This window comes from Lissotriton helveticus, chromosome 7, assembly GCF_964261635.1.
Source record: "Lissotriton helveticus chromosome 7, aLisHel1.1, whole genome shotgun sequence".
NCBI classification, from domain to species: Eukaryota; Metazoa; Chordata; class Amphibia; order Caudata; family Salamandridae; genus Lissotriton; species Lissotriton helveticus.
Window position 1 is genome coordinate 1,554,009,952 of NC_136068.1, and position 20,064 is coordinate 1,554,030,015.

At 49.2% G+C, this 20,064-nt stretch overlaps 1 protein-coding gene across 11 annotated transcripts in view; it reads right to left on the reverse strand.

The window, feature by feature from the left end:
- PPP6R1 (protein phosphatase 6 regulatory subunit 1) overlaps positions 1–20,064 on the reverse strand; it is a 1,126,148-nt gene that overhangs the window by 574,428 nt on the left and 531,656 nt on the right. For all 11 annotated transcript variants that reach the window (XM_078655037.1, XM_078655034.1, XM_078655036.1 and 8 more), the window contains exon 12: positions 8,377–8,492. In XM_078655037.1, the coding sequence (XP_078511163.1) occupies positions 8,377–8,492 (116 nt within the window). The remainder of the gene's footprint in view (positions 1–8,376; positions 8,493–20,064) is intronic.

Below are 20,064 nucleotides of genomic sequence, written 5' to 3' on the forward strand. Positions count from 1 at the left end.
CAGGGTCGCGGTTACCCGTAGTAAATAGCGGCTGTAGCTCCGCGACAGCACCTCCGCAGCCGTCCCCCAGCAGGAGGTCTCCTACTGCGTCACCGTCGTCATCTCCGCAGCGCCCGGTCCCGTCCCAGATCACTCAGGCAGCGGGCCACGGCTTCTCTCGCTAGCCCCCAAGTCAACCTCGGGGAACCCGCGATCATCCTCCGGGGATCCGTGTCAACAGTCCTAGGTGGGTTCTTCAATTAGGAGACAGTTTTGTGACGCGATCCCAGGGTCAGATCGGGTCACGGCATCACTCGTCTCATGTCTGCCGCAGTCGTCCAGTAGGGGTCCCGTAGCCGTCCTCCAGGGGGCGGCCCCACGCAGCTCAGCCTCCTTTAACAGCACAGCTCCTGGCTTGGGCCTGCACCCCCCAGACGGCAGGCTGCGTCCCTCCTCGCCGGTACCAGGGCGATCCCCATGGACTCTGCAGTCACATCGTAGGGGGCACAAGGTTATCAGCCGTCCAGCCCAGCTTTGTCGATATGCAGGGTGTCGCGGAACTCGCGCTCTCAGGATAATCCCCCCCCAGGATAGGATGGAGCACTATCGGGCTACGCCCACCATCTTGGCTGGCTAGCCACGCCCCTAGTTCTCAAAATCTCTAATAGTTGTTTCTCTTAGTTTATTATATGGTTATAGATATATCAGCACCTTCTCAGTTGGTCTGGATAGAATTTGCTTACACTGACCTTTCATCAGTACCAACGTTTTTGCCGCTTTGTGTTTGATTTTGCCCCTCTACTTTCACCTTTCCTCAAGACTTCACTGGTGCAGTGCCATTTACTGAATCTGATAGGATGACTTTTCTTTTACACGCTCTTCCGGAAACCTGGGTCCTTTGGCCTATGGCTCTTACTTTGCGTGAGCCTCTTACATCCGTTACCACCCCATGCACGTGGTATGACTAAGGCCTTGGAGATCTCTATTAGTCTTGCTTCATCTATTTCTCTTATTATCCCTTGTGTGGCTGGGGAACGAGATTGCCATTATCTGAAGTTTGTCTTTTGTTAATTTTTATAACAGTGTTCTGATATTTGCTCTTTCAACACCCCTGCCAAACCCCCCCTACATCTATACAGTACTCTCTTTCTATCTTTTCTGTGCCCTGAAGAAGGTGGTGGCTTCATTGAAGCCCAACGCCGAAACGCCCGTTGGCACACCTCATGATAGCCACACAGTGGTGCATTGACCGAATAAAGAAGAACGTGATCCACTTCAACACTCAACTTATCTCTGTTTACCGTAAATACTTGAAGAAAATGCTATTCAATTAAAAATAATTTACATACCCATGCCCTGCAATCAATACAGCAGATGTATATAATCACCATATTTTGCCTGCTAGAAACTATTTCTTTATAAATGTATAACATTGTATTTTTCCATATCTTTCCGTTTTTGACACCACTACAAGATTGGCTAGTAGTTCCTGTTCTTAATCGCAATTTTTTATTAGTTTGTCTTGACAGTATGGTAGATATATGGCATGATTGAAGAACAATTCATTTAATGAGTGAGTGGCGTTGTGTATTATGACATGTTGTAGGTTTTAATGTGTTTGTTCTTATTCACTAGGGATGGAGGTTATGGTTGTGATGCATTATTGTTTATGTGGTTTCACTTTGAAAAATAATATGCATGTGTACTTAAACTGATCTGTGTCATGCCACATGCAAAACAATCCAAAAACATTTTTTATTTAAAAAAAACAAACATTTTTATATAAAGCATCTTTGACATCTTTACCTCTTAATATTATTTTGGGTTCTGTGGCAAATCTCTCTGTTCCCCTCTTGGGTTTCTTCTAGGCATTTATTTATTTTGAGACGCAACACGCTCATTTTATATCGTAGGCAGGTGACATTTGACACCTGCTTGTATTTATTTCGGGATCCCTCCTCTGTATCTTGTAGTCTTTCAGCTGGTCTGCCAAAGGGACCAGTGACCCCTCCCAGTCCTCATCACCACCTTCAGGGCGATAGGGAACACCTGGGATGAACAAGGGAACAAAAGGACCCTCTGGCGTCGGAACAGAAGTCGGCCGACGTCAGTCTGGCTCCGGGTCCATCTCAGGGGTGAGGATGAGGACAGCATCGACCGACGCCGGGAGCGTCATCACCGGGATCGGCGCCAGGGAAGGTCGAGTAAGGTAGACAGGATCTGTGCCTGCATCCACGGGGGCCCTCCGACGCAGTGGCTGGAGCTTCCGGTATCAAAGGCCCAGGGCCCCCAACCAACTCTGCGGGCCCGAAGGCGCGCCATAGGAGTCAGGCTGCCCAAAGATGCAGTGGGGGGCTTTGTAGAATGTACAAAGCTGGACAGGGGACAGACCAGCTCCCAGAAATGGGGCGGGGGCACTGAGTCGCCCCTGAATGAGGTACCGGAGACGGAGCATTAGTGGGGAGTGTGGTTCAAATGGTTAGAGCGGCAGACCCTGATGCAGAGGTCTGGCCCGGGACCAGGGCTCAATACCCGCCTCGGCGGGTCTTGGACTCAATTTCGCCGGACCTGATAATTCTCGCCTCGGTGCCTATTCTAATCATGGGTCCCACTCTCCGACTCTGGGCAATAGCTTGCTTAATATCCACAACGGCCCCAAAAGCACTGGGATGCCTGGTTTCACCCTGGGGGGTGCCCAGGAGTGGACACTCACAAGAAAAACCAGGAAGGGTTCCTAAGCGGTATACGGACAGAGCCGGGACACTACCTCAGGGAAGTAGCTGTGCGCTCTATAAATACCGGTACATTTACATTTACATTAGAGCAACGAAACTCCAGGTCCCGCGTTGCGTCTGCTAAATCGGCGGGAAAAAGGTGAATAATGATAGTGCTTCTTCGCCTTCTTCTTGTGCTTTGACTTACACGAGGAACACAAAGACTAGGTGACGAGGTGACGAGGTGTGGTGGCTCCGCGAACAATCTTGAAACCTTCTACACGCGCAAGATCGGGAGCAACGTGGAGTAGACTGCCGGGCATCCAAGAGCTTTCGGACAGCTACCGCAAAGACTTTGCATTCATGGCCCAGCAGTCGGAGCCCGACTTCAGGTCATGGTCGCGCTCTAGATACCAGAGGTACACAAGATATCAGCTTATGACAGACCTCGCAGCATGACCTTCTTGAATACCGCAATCTGGTCTTGAGTCGATGATTGTTGTGTCTGGCATGCCCACAGCTTCCTTGGCATACTCCAAGACCAGGGATGTCAAATGAATGAGATGTTCATCAGGACAAGCTTGTGTCTTTTCTTTAGAACTAGAGTGGTGAAATGAGATTAAGTTCCACTTCGTATTTTTAGACTTGTGTTCTGATTTGGACTTAGCAGTAGTCTTCAAGCAAGAACGGGGCTGTCTGCGTGAGCTGGCTTGTGATCAAGACTGGGACCATGATTTGGAGTGGGACCTCCATATCATGGCTAGAGTTCAAGCACCAGACACTTACCTCGTGAAGGTCCATGAGCAACATCTGCTTTCTGCATTCACTGTGCAGATGAAACCTGTATGTTCTGTAGAGAACCATATTGAAAGGAAATCTGAGAATGGAGTAACAGATCAGCTTTGAAAGGTACAAAGGAAAGAAAGTGACATGAGGGCGCAGGAGGGGCACTGCCAGGTCGGCATGTTGGCACCACCTTCCAGTGCACTAGAGGACTGCTGTGAAGTAGCCAGTCTGGAGCCTGAGGAATATACAAGAAATGCAGAATTTGCAGTTAGAAGTATCCATCAGAAGTCTGCAGCATGGCTTCTTCAAAGGGTGCTATTGCTGAGGAGTCACGACAGACTAGGAAAATGGGGGCACACTGGGACCAAATGCAGGATCGGTTCAGACCCAGGAGATATTGAGGGTTGGTGGCAGGCAAAGAGGGTGATCTTATGATGTTCTCAAACCTCAACGCTAGACTTCGAGTGGTGGGATGGGGTTGAGTTCTACTCAGCCCTTCTTACACTACTCCCTAGACGGACTACATATAAAACTTTAAGCATGAGTACTTCAATGAATCTCTTCATATGATCCACAACATAGAACTTAGATTCCTAGTCTCGAATATCCTTTCGGTGCTTGAGGACACACTTGTCGCTCTATTTGGCCTGAGCCCAAGCACCAAAGACAAACCTAGAAAGGGTCAGTGACACTTGCTTCCTGCATTCTTGACACATCTTTAATACGGTTTTCAAAGAGGACATTGTTCCTTGGCACATTGCGCAAAGTTATTCTCGCTGTCACAAAAACAGATGTTGAGAGAGCGCTCCAGATGTGCATCGAAGGGCATAAAAAGAAGGGGAAATAAGTCAATGCACAGCTCCGGCCCTTAAATGTTGCTCTGCTCCGTCACTTCAGTGGTGGAATAGAGGTACCAATGAGCCACTGTTGTCTCCTGGCACACAGGAGCATTTTTGGAAAAATTCTCCACATCCCCAGTCTGGCACCGGGGAGGCGTCACGGCTGTGGACTACAAAGCCCACATGTCACTCTGGCCGCGCAGCGGACGCGCGCAGAGGGCGCGCCAAAGGCAAGCCCGTCTGCGCCCGTCCGCGGCAGACCAGGGCAAGGGGCATGTGATGCTGCCCGGCTTCTTAACTATTCCTCCTTGGAGCTCTGGCGTTCCAAGGCGAGTGGCCTATTCCAAAACACACACCGGCCAAGCTCGCTTCACTGGGTCTATTTACTAAACCTGGCCCCTCCCTTCCGGTACCCGCAGCTGAGGAGGCCACTGTCCTTAAAGACAGTGGGACCTTACCAACGGTCCCTCCCTCGGTCTGCCCTCCTGTGATTTTTTCGGCATGCCTGCTTAATACTAGACCTTTAGCTAAACATCAATTAGAGACGTTTAGCTTTCTTGACCAAGTTCAGCCTGACTGTTTATTTCTCACAGAAACCTGGCTCACTCCTGCATCTTCCCCTGATATTTTAGCGGCCATTCCCGATAATTATTATGTTTTGCACTCAGATCGTGCGCCTGGTAAGAATGGGGGGGGTGGGGTGGCTGCCATTATTCACTCAAGATGGTCATTCACCTTATTGCCCTCTCCGGCGATTCCTGCAGTAGACTACTTGGTCATGAAGACTTTGTCGGTCTATCCGCCGCTGGTTTGTGTTTTGTTTTACCGCCCCCCCCCCACCCCCACCCCCCCAGTCTATGCCCGCCTTTTCGATCCTGGTAGGGGAGATCCTTGCCAATCTGACAGTAAACACTGCACGTATAGTGATTCTAGGTGATTTTAACTACTGGCCTGGCGACCCCTTGGAAGATTCCCACTCCAAGGTGTTTTCCGATTTACTTACTCACCAGAATTTGACACAACTGGTTGAGTTACCCACTCATAAGTCTGGCCATATTTTGTACCAAATCTGGTCGGCTAATTTAGATATTTCTTTACTCTCGGTTCTCCCTTGTTTGTGGTCCGACCATTTTGTGGTCTCTTTTGCTTTATCATTAAAACCTATTGTTAGTACCCCTTTACCCACAAACATTAAAGTGAGGAATTGGGGGCGAGTTAACATTAACTCTCTGTGTGCCTCGCTTTCCTCTTCTAGTCTGTTGAAAGGGGACGTTTCAGATTCTTCTCTTCATGATCAGGCTCTGGCTATCAACACCTGGCTTACCTCATCTTGTGACGAGTTGGTCCCTTGGAGATCAATTCGACTTAAGCGTTCACATGATGCACAAAGATGGTTCTCTCCCTCCCTACAAGCTAAGAAACTACAGCTTAGACAGGCAGAGCGCAAGTGGCGTCGATGCTATATATCCATCTGACAAAATTATCTATTCCGCTACTCTTAGGGAACATAAAAATTACATTCTCGCCGCTAAAACACAATACTTTTCTTCCCTGATTCTATCCTCTTCTAATAAATCTTAGGAGATCTTTTCTATTCCCAACAGTCTGTCCAAACTCGATCGAGTGACTGCTAAACCACTCCCGTCCCAGGATTTGTGTGATTCTCTTCAAGATTATTTTTTTACTAAAATTTCTACAATTAAACTTTATATATCTTCTCCCTACCGTTCCTTTGTTTTTCCTTTACCTCCCCCTAGTACACAATCTCTCACGCATTTCCCCCCCATCTCGACGGAGAACTTTCTCAGTTTGGTGAGCTCCACGAAATCTGGCTCTCCCACTGACAATTGCCCGTCACACATCCTTCGGGAGATTTTTTCTGTTTGCTCTGATACACCTCTTGCCCTCCTCAATGAATCTTTGGCTTTGGGTGTCGTCCCTAATCTCTTCAAGTCAGCTAAGATCGTTCCTGTTTTGAAGAAGGCAGAGGCTAACCCCACTATCCCTTCTAATTTCTGTCCCATCTCCCTGCTTCCATTTTTGGGCAAGGTGTTAGAGAGATATGTGACTCATTGCCTGAGTTCCTTCATTGAGGACTCCAATTATCTGGAACCCTATCAGTCTGGTTTTCGTCCTACCCACTCCACAGAATCAGTCATCCTCTCGGTCTTGGATGATCTTAGAGTGAGTGCTGACCATGGATCCGCTCAGGCCCTGATACTTTTAGATCTATCGGCTGCCTTTGACACGGCCAACCATCTTCTTTTGGTCGACCGTGTCAAATGTGCTGCCATTTCTGATGTGGCCCTGAGTTGGGTCTCCTTCTTGGAGAACCGCCAACAGGCGGTCCAGCTCTCCTCCTTTTCTTCAACTCCCCGAGCGGTAACCTGTGGTGTCCCCCAAGGCTCCGCCCTCTCCCCCTTCTTTTCAATCTTTATATCTTTCCTTTACTTTTTGCTTTGCATGACCGTGAGGTCACAGTGTTTAACTACGCTGATGATCTTCAACTTATATTCTCTCTTTCTTTTTCCCCTGACTCTATTTCTCACTTTCAGAACACTATGATTTTTATCCAGGATTGGATGAGCATGAACCACCTGAAGTTAAATCCCGATAAGACGGAGTTAGTCCTGATCGGAGGCTCATCCAACCCCTGGTGCTCTAATTTCTGGCCTTCTTCTCTTGGACCAGCCCCTTCTGTGGCTAAATCTGTGAAAAGTTTGGGCATTAAAATCAGCGACAACCTTTCGATGCACTCCCAGATTAGCATGATTGTCTCTTCCTGTTTCTTATGTCTCCGTACCATCCGGAGGGTTTCCCGGTTTTTTACCACTGATGCTCTTAAATCTATCCTTCTTGCTCTTGTTATCTCTCGGGTTGACAACGCCAACTCTCTATATATTGGCATCCTGCTCGCGTACTACGCCGACTACAGTTTATTCAAAATCAGGCTGCGAGGTTGATTTATAGTCGGTCCAGATTCCATCAAGCTCTTCCGCTTTTGAGGCAACTTCACTGGTTGCCGGTTGCCTATAGATGCCAATTTAAAGTCAGGTGTCTCATTTTTAAATCTTTGGCGGGCCTAGCTCCCCAATATGTGGCATCCAGGCTCTTAACCTACACTCCTTCTAGAAATTTACGGTCTTCCTCTAAGAACCTTCTGGTTGTCCCACGTTTCGTCAGGAAAAAACATGGGGGATCGAGTTTTTCCTTTTTGGCCCCAAGGTTTTGGAATGCCCTCCCTGACAATCTTCGATTTTCTAAATCATATTCTGAGTTCCGTAAAGGTTTGAAGACCTGGTTATTCATTAGAGCATTTGCGGTCTAGCTGCTGCCTGTTCTGTGCCGTACCGTTTAGCGCCATGAAACCTTTCTGGTGAACGCGCGCTTTATAAATCCCCCCCAACTTCAACTTCATTCTAAAGTAAGAAATCTGCACTTAGAAGCATCCATCAGAATGTATGCCCACAATATCAATACTCTGTGATTGCAGACCGGATACAAATATTTGCAACATGTTCTCAAGTGGCCTTATTTGGCTGAAAAGTTTTGATTCTTTCCAGATATTTGAGGAGAGAACTGGAACACTCGTTTGACATAGTAATACTAGATATGAATGTAGATAACATGTGTAATTTGTTTAATCACAGTTGTTGGAAGCCTAATCCTATTTAGTGGTGGCATTGAAACCTGACTTTCACCGTAGAGATTCAAGAAATGAGAGAAATAGGCCTCTTTGAATAGAATTATTGTAAATCACACTAGTTGATTAGCAGTGATTCGGCCACTTATTGGGACAACTAGTCTTGTGCCTAATTTAGTTGTTATTCTAAGTAGTGGCTTATCCAATTAATGTTTGCTTTTCCGTGCCACAAATATATAACCAGTATTTTTTTTTTTAGTTTCTTATTATTAATGATTAGGTCAAAGTCAGAAGTTTTAAAAATAAAATATTAAAAAAGCTTATATTACAAAATGAAATATGGTTCTAAAAATAAATAAATACAATGCGGGCAACTACCGAGCCCCATTTTAGGCTTTTTCTCATTCCAGCTTACCTTTTAGCATATGCCCCAAAAGCAAAACGTTGGGCCCCTTCTCAGCACTCTGCACTAATGCATTAGCCATTCGTGTGAGATGCCCCATGTAGCCTTTCCGCCGGCCACCAGTTGTTCTGTAATTGAAAAGTAGGTTAGCTCCAATCACAGGAAAACACTGATAACAAATGCTCTGCAAAATAAATTACAAGGCAAAATGGTCCATATCAAAAGTCTTGTTGTTGCAGAGTTACAGCATACAGAATAAAATAATGACAATCCTCATTGCCAGCATACAAGAACCATATCCACGTACAGAAACAAATTGTTTCTTACCTAGAGCGGCGGGGACCCAGGGAGCACCGCGCCGGACACACTCTCTGAGCACTGTGCGCCACAGCGGCGAGATGACACCTTATGAGGGGCCATGCGCGCTAAATGATGGGAACGGAGGGAAGGGGGGACGTGGGCTGGGGGGTCGAGAATGGGGGCAAACGCTAATAATGTATCTTGGTGACAGTGTCGCAGTTAGCTGTTATGTTTCTTTGCACGTGTTCTTTATCCAGGGTTGAGTTGGGAAGGCACACCTTGTCCCCTTCCTTGCTGGGGGGGGGGGGGTGTATTAATCCCTTGTTCCTAAACAGAGGACGAGCCTGGGCGCTCATATATCCAGCATACGGACTGCTTGTGTATTCCACCTTCACGCCCTTGTTAATCGTGATGCTGATGTAATGCCGCCCATGAACACTCGCAAAGTCATATTGATTGTACTGCAGTGCCTTTTGTATTGTTGAATTTCTATATAAAAATGCCAATGAACAGATTTCACACAAAAAAAAAAAATTCTTTCTTACCTGTCGGTGTAGTTTTGCAGCTTGAAGAATTTTCTGGATTCACTATGCTGTGCATTATTCCGCCATCTAGTGGTTGGGTCCGGAATTGTATGATTTTCCCTTTTTATTTGTGTGATTTTTTGTTGTTGTTGGTGGGAGCCGATGACGTAGTATCATTTGGTGCCCTTCTGTGACGTCGACAGACTTCCTCCGGAAGCCCCACCTTTGGTAGCCATCTTCGGATTCTTTTTTCTTTGTCATTTGCTTCTATTTTTTTTCCTTATGGTTCTCTTCCTTGGCATAGGAGGGTAGGTTCGCTAGTGAATCCAGAAAATTCTTCAAGCTGCAAAACTACACCGACAGGTAAGAAACTTTTTGTTTTGCAGCGTGAATCTTTTCTGGATTCACTATGCTGTGCATAGACTTTATGCTAGTCTTGTGGAGGCTGGGTGGAAGAGGAAGTTTGGTTTGTAAATAGATGCTGTAAGACCCTCTGTCCTACATGTGCTTCCTTGTTCATTTGAATGTCCACACAGTAAGGTTTAGTTAATGTGTGTATCGAAGACCATGTTGCAGCCATGCAAATATCTTGAATTGGAGTATTAGCAAGAAATGCAATTGTTGCTGCTTTTTTCCTAGTTGAATGCGCCAGTGGCGATTCCTGTAAAGTTTGTCCAGCTTGCTTGTGGCACAGTTGTATGGCTTGTGCTATCCATCTTGCGATTGTGCTTTTGGTTACTGTTCTTCCCAGAAAACGTTTTGGGATACGAATAACTGTTTTGTTTTCCTGTATTCTTTATTTTTTTCCACGTAATACATGGCTGCTCTTTTTGCGTCAAGTGAGTTAATGCCTGTAGCTGGCGAACTCTACATAGTGATGTTATTGCCACTAATAATGCAGTTTTTATTGTAAGCATTTGAAATGTTGCTTAATGCAGTGGTTCGAAAGGTGCCTTCGTTAATTATGCTAGAACGATGTTTAGATTCCATGTTGGTGCTGGCACCATTTTTGGTGGCGCAATTCTTTTTGCACCCTTCAGGAACCTTTTGACCACCTGTGAGGTGAAGAAACTCTTCCCTGTTTCATCTCTTGTGTACGCGAAGATTGTTGCTAAGTGTACTTTTAGTGATGTAAAGCATAATTTACTTTGTAGTAAATGTGTGAGGTATTTTAGCACTGTTCTTTCTCTTGTGATTTTTGTTGACAGATGTTTTTTAAGACACCATTGTGTGCATCTTTTCTATTTTGCTGTGTAACATTTTCTTGTTGTTGGTTTTCTAGCTTCTCTTAGAACATCCATTGTGCTTTCTGGTAGTTTGAGATGTGCAAATTATAAGTCTTCAGGAGCCATGCTGCTAGGCCTAGGCTCTCTAGCTCTGGGTGAAGTACTTTCCCATCTTGAAATGTTACCAAATCTTTTCTTGTCGGGATTTTGTGCCTTGATCCCTGCGAGATTTCCATTAGTTCCGAGAACCATGTCTGTCTGGCCCATTGTGGTGCTATGACAATCATGGTCATCCTACTGATTCTGCATTTGCTGATTACTTTGTTCAGTAATTGTATTGGGGGAAAAGCGTATGCAAATATTCCTGATCAGCCTATCCATAGCGAATTCCTCAGGGACTGGTTGCAGGGTCGCCTGGATGCAAAGTTTTGGCATTTTTCATTCTTGGGTATTGTAAATCGGTCCATCTCTGGAGTTCCATATTTTTTTTAATGTTTTTGGTTCAGTTCCCACTCGTGGGATGCAGTTTGTCTGCTCAGCCTGTCTGCTTCTAGATTGTCCTTCCCTGGTAGGTGTATGGCTAACATATCTATTCCTTTTGGGATTGTCCATCTCCACATCTGCTGTGCTAGATTGGATAGTCCTACAGAGTAAGTCCCTCCTTGTTTGTTTATGTAAAACATGGTTGTAGTGTTTTCCGTTTGTATCAACACTATTTCCCCGTATAGCACTTTCTGAACAGCTTTTAAGGCTAAGAACAATGTTTTTAGTTCCAAGATATTGATGTGTATCACTGCATCTTGTGCCGACCACAAACCCCTTATTTTGAGATTGTCCATGTGTGCTTCCCATCCTATTAGGGACACATCTGTTATTGTCACTGTTTGTGTTGGAGGTGTAAAAGGTTTCCCCTGTGCTATATTTGCTCTGTTCCACCATGCCATCTCCTGATGAACCTGGTTTGTGACAACCACTAGATCCTCCCAACTCCCTGTAGCTTGTGACCATTGTGTCGGAAGCCATTCTTGGAAAGGTCTCATGTGTAGAGACGGATATTGGGAACTAGGTGAATGCAGGATGCAATCATTCCTAGTAATTTCCCCACTGTCCTCACTGTCAGATGATGCCCCTTCTGGTATAGGTGAGTTTCCTTTAGAAGAGCTGTTATCCTTTTCTCGTTGGGAATGCCTTCCCTAACACAGTGTTTATTGGTGCGCTCAAGAACATTTTCTTGCGTTCCGGTTCTATTGATGACTTCTGCTCATGTGAGAATCCCAGCTGTACTAGTGTCTCCACCACTTGCTGTATATGTTATTTGCATAGGCTGTACGAGTTTGCTCTTACTAACCATTCGTCTAAGTAGGGGTAAACATGAATTCCTTGCCTTCTGAGATGTGCTGCTACAGCCGCCAGGCACTTTATGAACACCCTTAGTGCTGATTTCATACCAAATGCCAATACCTTGAACTGGTACTGCTGTTTATTTATGATAAATCTTAAGAAAGGTTTGTGTTTTCTGTTCATTGGGATGTGTAAATACGCAAGCCTATTGTTGCCAGGTAATCTCAGTTTTGCAACTGGGGTAACACTTCCTATAGAGTAGTCATTTTGAATCTTTGCCTCTTTGCAAACTTGTTTAGAAACCTTTGGTCTAATATTGGCCGTAATGTTCCATCCCCTTTTTGAATTAGGAAGTATTTTGAATATACTCAGTTGTTCTTTTCTCTGTGCGGTGTATGTTCTAGTGCATGTTTTCTCTGAAGTTCTTTCACCTCTTCGACCAAGTGAGAGAGCTCTTCTTTTGAATGTGTCGTTTGTCTTGCCCTCCTGTGTGGAGTTCTATACAGTAACCATACTGTATTATGTTTAGACTCCACTTATCTGTGGTGATTTCTTTACACCAGTCTTGAAAAAGTGTTAGCCTGCCTCCTACTGGAGTGGTATGTTGGAGGAACTGTAAATAGGTGTCCATTTCTTCTGTTAACTGCTTCTTTTTTCTTTGTATGTACGGTCACTTTTGGTCTTTGTGAGAGTACCTCTGTGTGAGTGCAGTCACTTGGTCAAGGTCTGTTGTCCACCCCTTTGTGTCTGACCTCTGGCACGGGGCGCCCTCGAAAGGATCCTCTTCATTGATATTGCCAGCTTTGTTGCTGTCGCTGTTGTGTGTTCTGGTTCCCGGCTTGGTATGTTTGCTGGTAACCTTGGTGTGAGGTAGTAGGTTGTTGCGTACCTCTTCCCGCTGGCCTCCTTGACGGTGTGCCTCTACACATACCTCTGAACTGCAGGGCTCCCATGGATCTTGCGGTTTCGTTATCCTATTTTAGTTGATTTAGTTTTTCATCAACCACCGTTCCAAACAATTGCTCGCCATTGAATGGAGAATTAATGATGTTGCTCGGCACTTCTGGCTTGAAACCTGGTATTCTCGACCATGTGTTTCTCCTTCCCGACATTTGTCTGCTAGATGTTTCAGCACCATAAAGGGCAGATTTTAAACATGTGTTTGCAATGTTCTTGCCTTCTTCCCCAGGTGGCTTGCTTTTTTTTGGAATTGTTCTGGTAGGTTTTTGCAACAGTTCCCCTACCTCTTCCCAGTGCTGGTACCCATGTCTGTTGAGCAATACATTGGAATTTGCAATGTACCACTGCTTTGCTGCGCTTCTCCTTTCTTCCTATGAGATCCATCCTCTTACATTCCTGGTTAGGAGGTGGTCTCACTGTAGAAAGCACATTTGCCCTTTTCCTTGCCTTTGAGGCAATGACAGAATCAGCTGGCACTGATCCCCTGATGTATTAAGGGTCTTTGGATGAGTGTTTATTTTGTTTCTCTGATTTTGGCGTTATAGCCCTGCAAACCAGTGCTAAAGTGCATATGCTCTCTGTGTAAATTGTTATTGTAATTGGCTATCCTTGATGGGCATATTTGTATCACCAAGAAGTCCCTAGTAAAGTACACTGAGTGTGCCAGGGCTGGTGATACAAATGCTACTAGTGGGCCTGCAGTACTGATTGTGCCACCCACATGAGTAACCCTAAAATGGTGTCTCAGGCCTGCCACAGCAGTGCCTGTGTGCAGTCTGTGAACTGCCATGTCTTCCTGGTCAGTGTCCCCACTGGCCAGGCCTAACCCTTCCCTTTCTGTGCACATTGGTCACCCCTATGGAAGGCCCAAGTTACCCCCTGGGCAGGGTGCAGTGTATGTGAAAGGTAGAGCATGTACTAGTGCAGGTGACATGCTCTGGTAGTGAATTGCATCCATTTTCGTTTTTCACTGCTGTAAGGCTATCGTGCCCATAGGATATAATGGGGAATGCTGTGTACAGTGGTTACCTGCATATCTTCCCATAGGAGCAAGATAGGACATAAAAGTCTGGTATCCCTGAACTCAGAATTTAATAGCACATCTTTTAGGAAGGGTGGTTTTTAAATCCTGTGTTTGAGAACAGCACGTTTTAGAAAGTGGCTGTTCTCTTGTCTGACCTTTCTGTGTGCTTTGGCTGTTTGTGAATTGACTGTCTGGTTTGTGAGGGACAGGGCTGGGGGATTCCAGGAGACAGAATGAGTCCGCCCAGTGGTGAATAGAGAGATCTGCATCTAGATGGGAGGGAGGAGTTGCACCTGGGACCTAAATAGGACTGTGCCTGCCCCCCATAGTGCTGGCTCCACCCCCTGTGGTGCGTCTGATGTCTCTGCCCTGCACTGTGAAAGGAGAGAAGGAATCATGTCAACAAAGTGCTCCAGGGCTGTGTTTTCCCTCCACAATGCTGGCTCCACCTCTTGTGGGGCGTCTGATGTTTCTGCTCTGCACTGTGAAAGGAAAGAAGGAGTCATATAAACAGAGTGCTCCAGAACTGGTTTGGACCGGGCTCGGAGCCTTCCTGCACAAAGGGAACAAAGACTTTTTGGGGTATAAGTACAGGACCCCAGACTACCGACAATTAGATCATCCTGGAATCAAGAAGGAACCTCTGCCAAGGAGAAAGCTGGAAGACTGAAGAAGGAAGACTGTCCTGCTGTTGCTTTGCTGGACTGACCTGCAGTTGCTTTGCTGCAAAGGAGAGGGGAAGGACTTTGTTGTTACTTTGTCCCCTTACTTGAAGAGATCTCCAAGGGCCTGTTGTGAGCTGGCCTCCTGTTTAGTAGTCCCAGGAACAAAAGGACTTCACCCCCCAGCTTTCCCTGAACTCTGCTGAGAGAGTTCAGCCCTTCTTGAGTGCTGAATCCGACTGAGAGGCATCTGGAAGTTGTGGCCTGCTGTTTGGAAAGCTGAGAACCAGAATAAGACCATCTGCACATTTTCACGCATTGCTCGCTAGCAGAGCGCATCCCTGTCAGTGCGAGGAAACTTTCCGCAGGCGCAAAGAAAGAGATCATCGCAGCGCCTGTGGCAACTGCAAGAACCGACGGACACTTCGTTCGCGGAACGCGTCGCTCCGGTGCAGGAAAAGTACCATCGCTGCGAGTATCGTCGCAGAGCATGTCGTCCCTGGGTGAGATCGTCGCACCACTTGCCTGCGGACCGCATCACGTCGCTGCGAAGATCGTCGCAGAGCCATCGCATTGAGGGGCCGCGAGAGGAGAAGATAGACGCTGCGCCGCGCATCGCCGCCGCACCTGAGATCGTCGCTGTCCCGAAGATCGTCACATCATGCCTTTGCGAGACGCTCCCTACGGAACCTACGCACCGGAATCCATACAAGGTATCGCCTCCCTACCCGTACAGACCGGATTCGTCGCAACACGCCCGCAGCGTCCAGCAGGGCTGTCGAGTCGCTTCCCCAGGGTCTCAGGAGTGACGCATTGCTTGTTTTCCAACGCTCGAGCTTCTGTTTTGGAACTTTGTCGCATCTAAAGGTACCGTTGGCTAAACATGACGCAACTGTGAACTATTCTAACGCAACTGTGGATTATTGTGACGCAACCCTTAAGAACTCTAAAAACCATATCTTAAACTGTGTATGTTGGATTTTTGTCGTTTTGGTCTTGTTTAGTTTAGATGAAATACCTTTATTTTTCTAAACTGTTGTGGAGTCAGTTTGTGGTGTTTTCACTATGTTACTGTGAGTGTTGGTACAAATACTTAGCACATTGCCTTTGATAAGCCTGTCTGCTCGTGCCAAGCTACCAAGGGTGTACGCAGGGGTTATCTAAAGAGTGGTTCCTCCTTACCATGACTAGAAGCAAGGGTCCCTATTTGGACAGTGGTACCTACCTCTGCCAACTAGAGACCCCCAGTTCTAACACCTGGTTATACATGCCAATGTCATCAGGGGGAGATGGTCTCGAAGGATATGATTCTACTGACTCTTCGGGCGATTCGGCGTCGAGGTCTTGCCACTGGAAATCTAAAGTCTCCGAGTTAGACGATTCCGTGTGTGCTTGTTGCACAAGTTACTTACCTTTGGTAACGATATACCTGTAAGAAACAGTAGTTAGTGTTCGATTCCTTACCTTAGAATATCTGCAGGCGTCAGACTGGATCCAGAAAGTTTTGCGTAGCAGTACCCCTACGCATTGGTAGGCGTCGTCTGCGGCTCCGCGTCCGTCGTCTGCATCGTGGTAACCGGGATGACGTTGCCGGAATACTTAGACACCGCCCTCGCGCGCTAACGTCAGTTCTTGTACATAGCTTTCCGCACCAAGAACGCAGAGGCATGCCAGAGACCGACACTGGTGCCATGAAACTAGGCCCCTGAAAGGGATGTCCTTAACCCTAGATATCGGTTCGCAGAACGGGGAGGATGGGTGGGGCGGTAAGGAATCTAACACTAACTACTGTTTCCTACAGATATATTGTTACTGAAGGTAAGTAACTTGGACATCTGAAAGAAACACGTTAGTGTTAGATTCCTTAACTTAGCAATACCAACCCCTGTGGTGAGTCTGCGAACCAAGATCACACCAGAAAGTCCTGGAGAACGGAACGGCCCAAAAAGCCATCTCTCCGGACTTGGCTGTCCAAGCAGTAGTGTCTAGCAAACGTGTGCAGCGAGGCCCACGTAGCTGCCTGACAGATGTCCTGCAAGGGGACTCCCCGACCCAGGGCAGTTGTAGCCGCCAAGGCCCGAGTGAAATGGGCCCTCAGCCCAACAGGGGGCTCCTTTCCAGCCAAGGAGTAACAGACCTTGATGCACAACACGACCCACCGAGAGATGGTACGTTTGTGCACCGCCTATCCCTTCTTCACGCCCACGTAACCAACGAAGAGGTGGTCGTCCACCCGGGACTGGAGTGTGCAGTCTAGATAAAAGGAGAGCGCACGTTTTGGGTCCAGACAGTGGAGCCTCTCTTCCTCTTTCGAAAAATGCGGAGGCGGAAAGAAGGTGGGCAAGAGGGGAACGTCGTTTACGACGCAACTTTTAGCACGCAGTGCTATTACAACGCGGTCTTTAAATCGCATTCTATCACAACGCATGACTCTGGGGGGCGCTCAAGGATAGGGAATACTTTTATTGTCCGTGAACACCTGCACTACACTTTCCCGGACAGAGGAAGGAATGCCTTCAGTGCAAGCCGGATCGCCCGCAGCTCCGGAAGGTTGATGTGGAGCCGGGACTCCGCCGGAGACGAGAGGCCTCTGATCTCCCTCTCTCCCATGTGGCCCCCCCATCCCAGGAGGGACGCACCAGTCACCACTACGTGCTCTGGTGGGGTAGGGAGAGAGATCTGCCCCTGACCCAATCGCAGTTCGTGAGCCACCACTGCAACTATCTCGCAGCGCCCTCCGAGATCCAGACGAGGTCGGACAGGTTGCCCTGATGCTGTGCCCACTGAAACTTCAGGTCCCATTGCAGAGCCCGCATCCGCCACCTGGCGTGATGCACCAGAACAATGCAGGAGGCCATCAGCCTCAGGAGCCGCAGCGTTACCCTGACCGACACTCGGGATAAAGGCTGAAAGATCAGAATCAGAGCTTGAATAGCCCGAACCCGCTGTTCGGGGGGATAAACCCGAAAATGCGTTGAGTCCAGAACCGCTCCGATGAAAAGGAGCTTCTGAGAGGGGCACAGGTGTGACTTCGGCATATTGATGGAGAACCCCCGCGAGTGCAGGAGGTCGGCCGTAGTCTGGAGGTGGGAGACGACTGTCTGGGGCGAGCCGGCCTTCAACAACCAGTCGTCGAGATAGGGGAAGACTGAAACCCCTAATCTGCGCAGATGAGCTGAGACCACTGCCATCACTTTTGCGAACACCTGTGGGGGGCTGGTAAGGCCGAAGGGGAGCACGGTAAACTGAAAGTGCTCGTGGCCTAACCTGAACCGCAGGTAACGTCGGTGGGCCGGCAGGACGGGGATGTGGAAATATGTGTCCTGCAAGTCCAACACAACCAAAAAGTCTTCTGGGTCCAGGGCAGCTAGGACCTGAGCCAAAGTCAGCATCTTGAACTTCTCCTTCCGGAGGAAGCCGTTGACGCTCCGAAGGTCCAAGATAGGGCGTAGGCCTCCTTTGCCCTTCTTGGGTACCAGAAAGTTGTGGGAATAGCAACCACGTCCTACTTCTGGCCCAGGAACACGCTCGACGGCCCCCTTGGCCAAGAGGGCTGTAACTTCCTCCTGTAGGAGTCGCAAGTGATCCCCCGACATGCGGTTGTACTGCGGTGGCTTGGCTGGAGGGGGTCGCCTCGACGGGGAGGGAGTAGCCCCTTCGGACGATTTGCAGCACCCACATGTCCGACGTGATTGAGCGGCAGTGAAGGAGGTGATGGTGAACCCTGCCCCCTGGCGCCGAATGGGCCTGGAAATTCGGACTAGGAGGATTTTGAGTCAGATGCTGCGGGGCAGGTTTGGACTGACAATGCCCGTGTCCCCCGGCACCCCCATGGCGGTTACCACGTCCACGACCGCGTTGAGTTTGGTTCTGCGGCCTGTGGCTAGCTGGCCGTGTGGGGGCGCCCCTTCCTTGGCCACAAAAGGGACGAAAGGCGGAAGTTTGCTGGCATTGGCCGAGGCCCATGGACTTGGCCGTAGCCCTGGAGTCCTTGAAACGCTTCAATCAATCAATCAATCAAAGACATTTATAGAGCGCACTACATACCCGTAGGGTCTCAAGGCGCTGGGGGGAGGGGGGTGCCGCTACTGCTCGAACAGCCAGGTCTTCAGCTTCTTCCTGAAGGAGAGGTGGTCTTGGGTCAGGCGCAGGTCGGTCGGGAGGGAGTTCCAGGTCTTGGCGGCCAGGTAGGAGAAGGACCTTCCTCCTGTAGTCGCTCTTCGGATGCGGGGGACGGCGGCGAGGGCGTGGTTGGCTGATCGGAGGTGGCGTTGGGGCTTCAGCGCACTGTCTGCTTTGTCGCCAAAGAGGCGACAGCCATCAAAGGGCATGTCCATAAGGGAGGCCTGGACATCTCCCGAAAAGTTGGCGGACCTCAGCCAGGCGTGTCGGCGAACCGCCTCCGTCGTCGCAATCGCCCTGCCAAGCGAGTCCGTGGTATCCAGTCCACACCGAATCGAATAGCGTGCTGCATCCCGTCCCACTGCTAGGGCTTGGGTAAGCTTTGCCTGGACCTCCACCGGGCACTGCGGCAGCACTTCCGCAACCGTATCCCACAGAGAGAGGGTGTAACGGCCCAAAAGGCAGGCGGTGTTGACAGACTGCAAACCCAAACTCAGTGAGGAGAACAGTTTCTTCCTAAACTGATCGTACCCTTTGGATTCCCGATCCGAAGTAGCGGTCGGGAATGTGGTCTGGGAGGTAGAGGCCTGGATCACCAGGCTCTCAGGGGTGGGGTGAACGGACAGGAAGCTGGGGTCGCCTGGAGCCGGGCGGTGGCGCCGGACCATGTTCCGATCTACAGGGAGGCCTGTAGAGGGCTTGGACCAGGTGCCCAGTAGAACGTCAGGGAGGGCTTCGTTGAACGGCAGGAGAGGCTCTGAGGAGCGTGCCTGCGGTTTGAGCACCTCAGTGAGGAGGTTAGTCCTCACGGCCGCGACTGGGAGCTCAAGAGCCAAGGCCTTGGCTGCCCTAGTCAACACCACGCTGTAGCAGCCCCCTCCTCCATAACCACGGTAGGAGGGGAGACAAATCCAGTGTTGGGCGAAGTGTCCAGACCACTGGCCTCCCCCAGCTCGTCTGCCCGGTCCTGGCTCAACTGGCACTGCAGTGCCAGAGGGTCCTCAGACCCCTCCCAGTCCCCCTCGTCATCCATCTCCTGATAGTCAGGAATAAATGATGAAGCCGGGTCGTCGGTGAAGGGCTCAACAATCGGCGTTGAAGACGACGCCGGGTGGTGCCGGTCCGACGTCGGATCCGGACCGGGGACGACGCGTCTGAGGACTGGGCTGGGGGCGACACCCTTGGTGACGGCGCCAGCGGAGGGGTCATAAGGTCGACCGGCGATGTCACGGATCCAGGCCTGGATCCTGAGGGGCCCTGCGGTGTCGGGACCGGAGTCGTCGAAGCACCCGATGACGCTGGGGCCGGAGCCGCCGGCCCGCTTGGGCTCCCAGACGGACCCGTGGGGCCCGAAGGCGCCTCGGCGAATTCCGACAGAGGGAAGCGCGACCTCATGGATGTGAGGAAGGCGCTGATCTCCTCCGGCGTCGCGTGCAGCCCAGGGACCAGCAGGTGTAGAGCTGGACGCGGTGCTTGTGGCTCCGGTGGAGCCGCGGGGGGGGGGAGGGGCGGTGCCGCCCGAACCCCCAGCCGCATCGAGC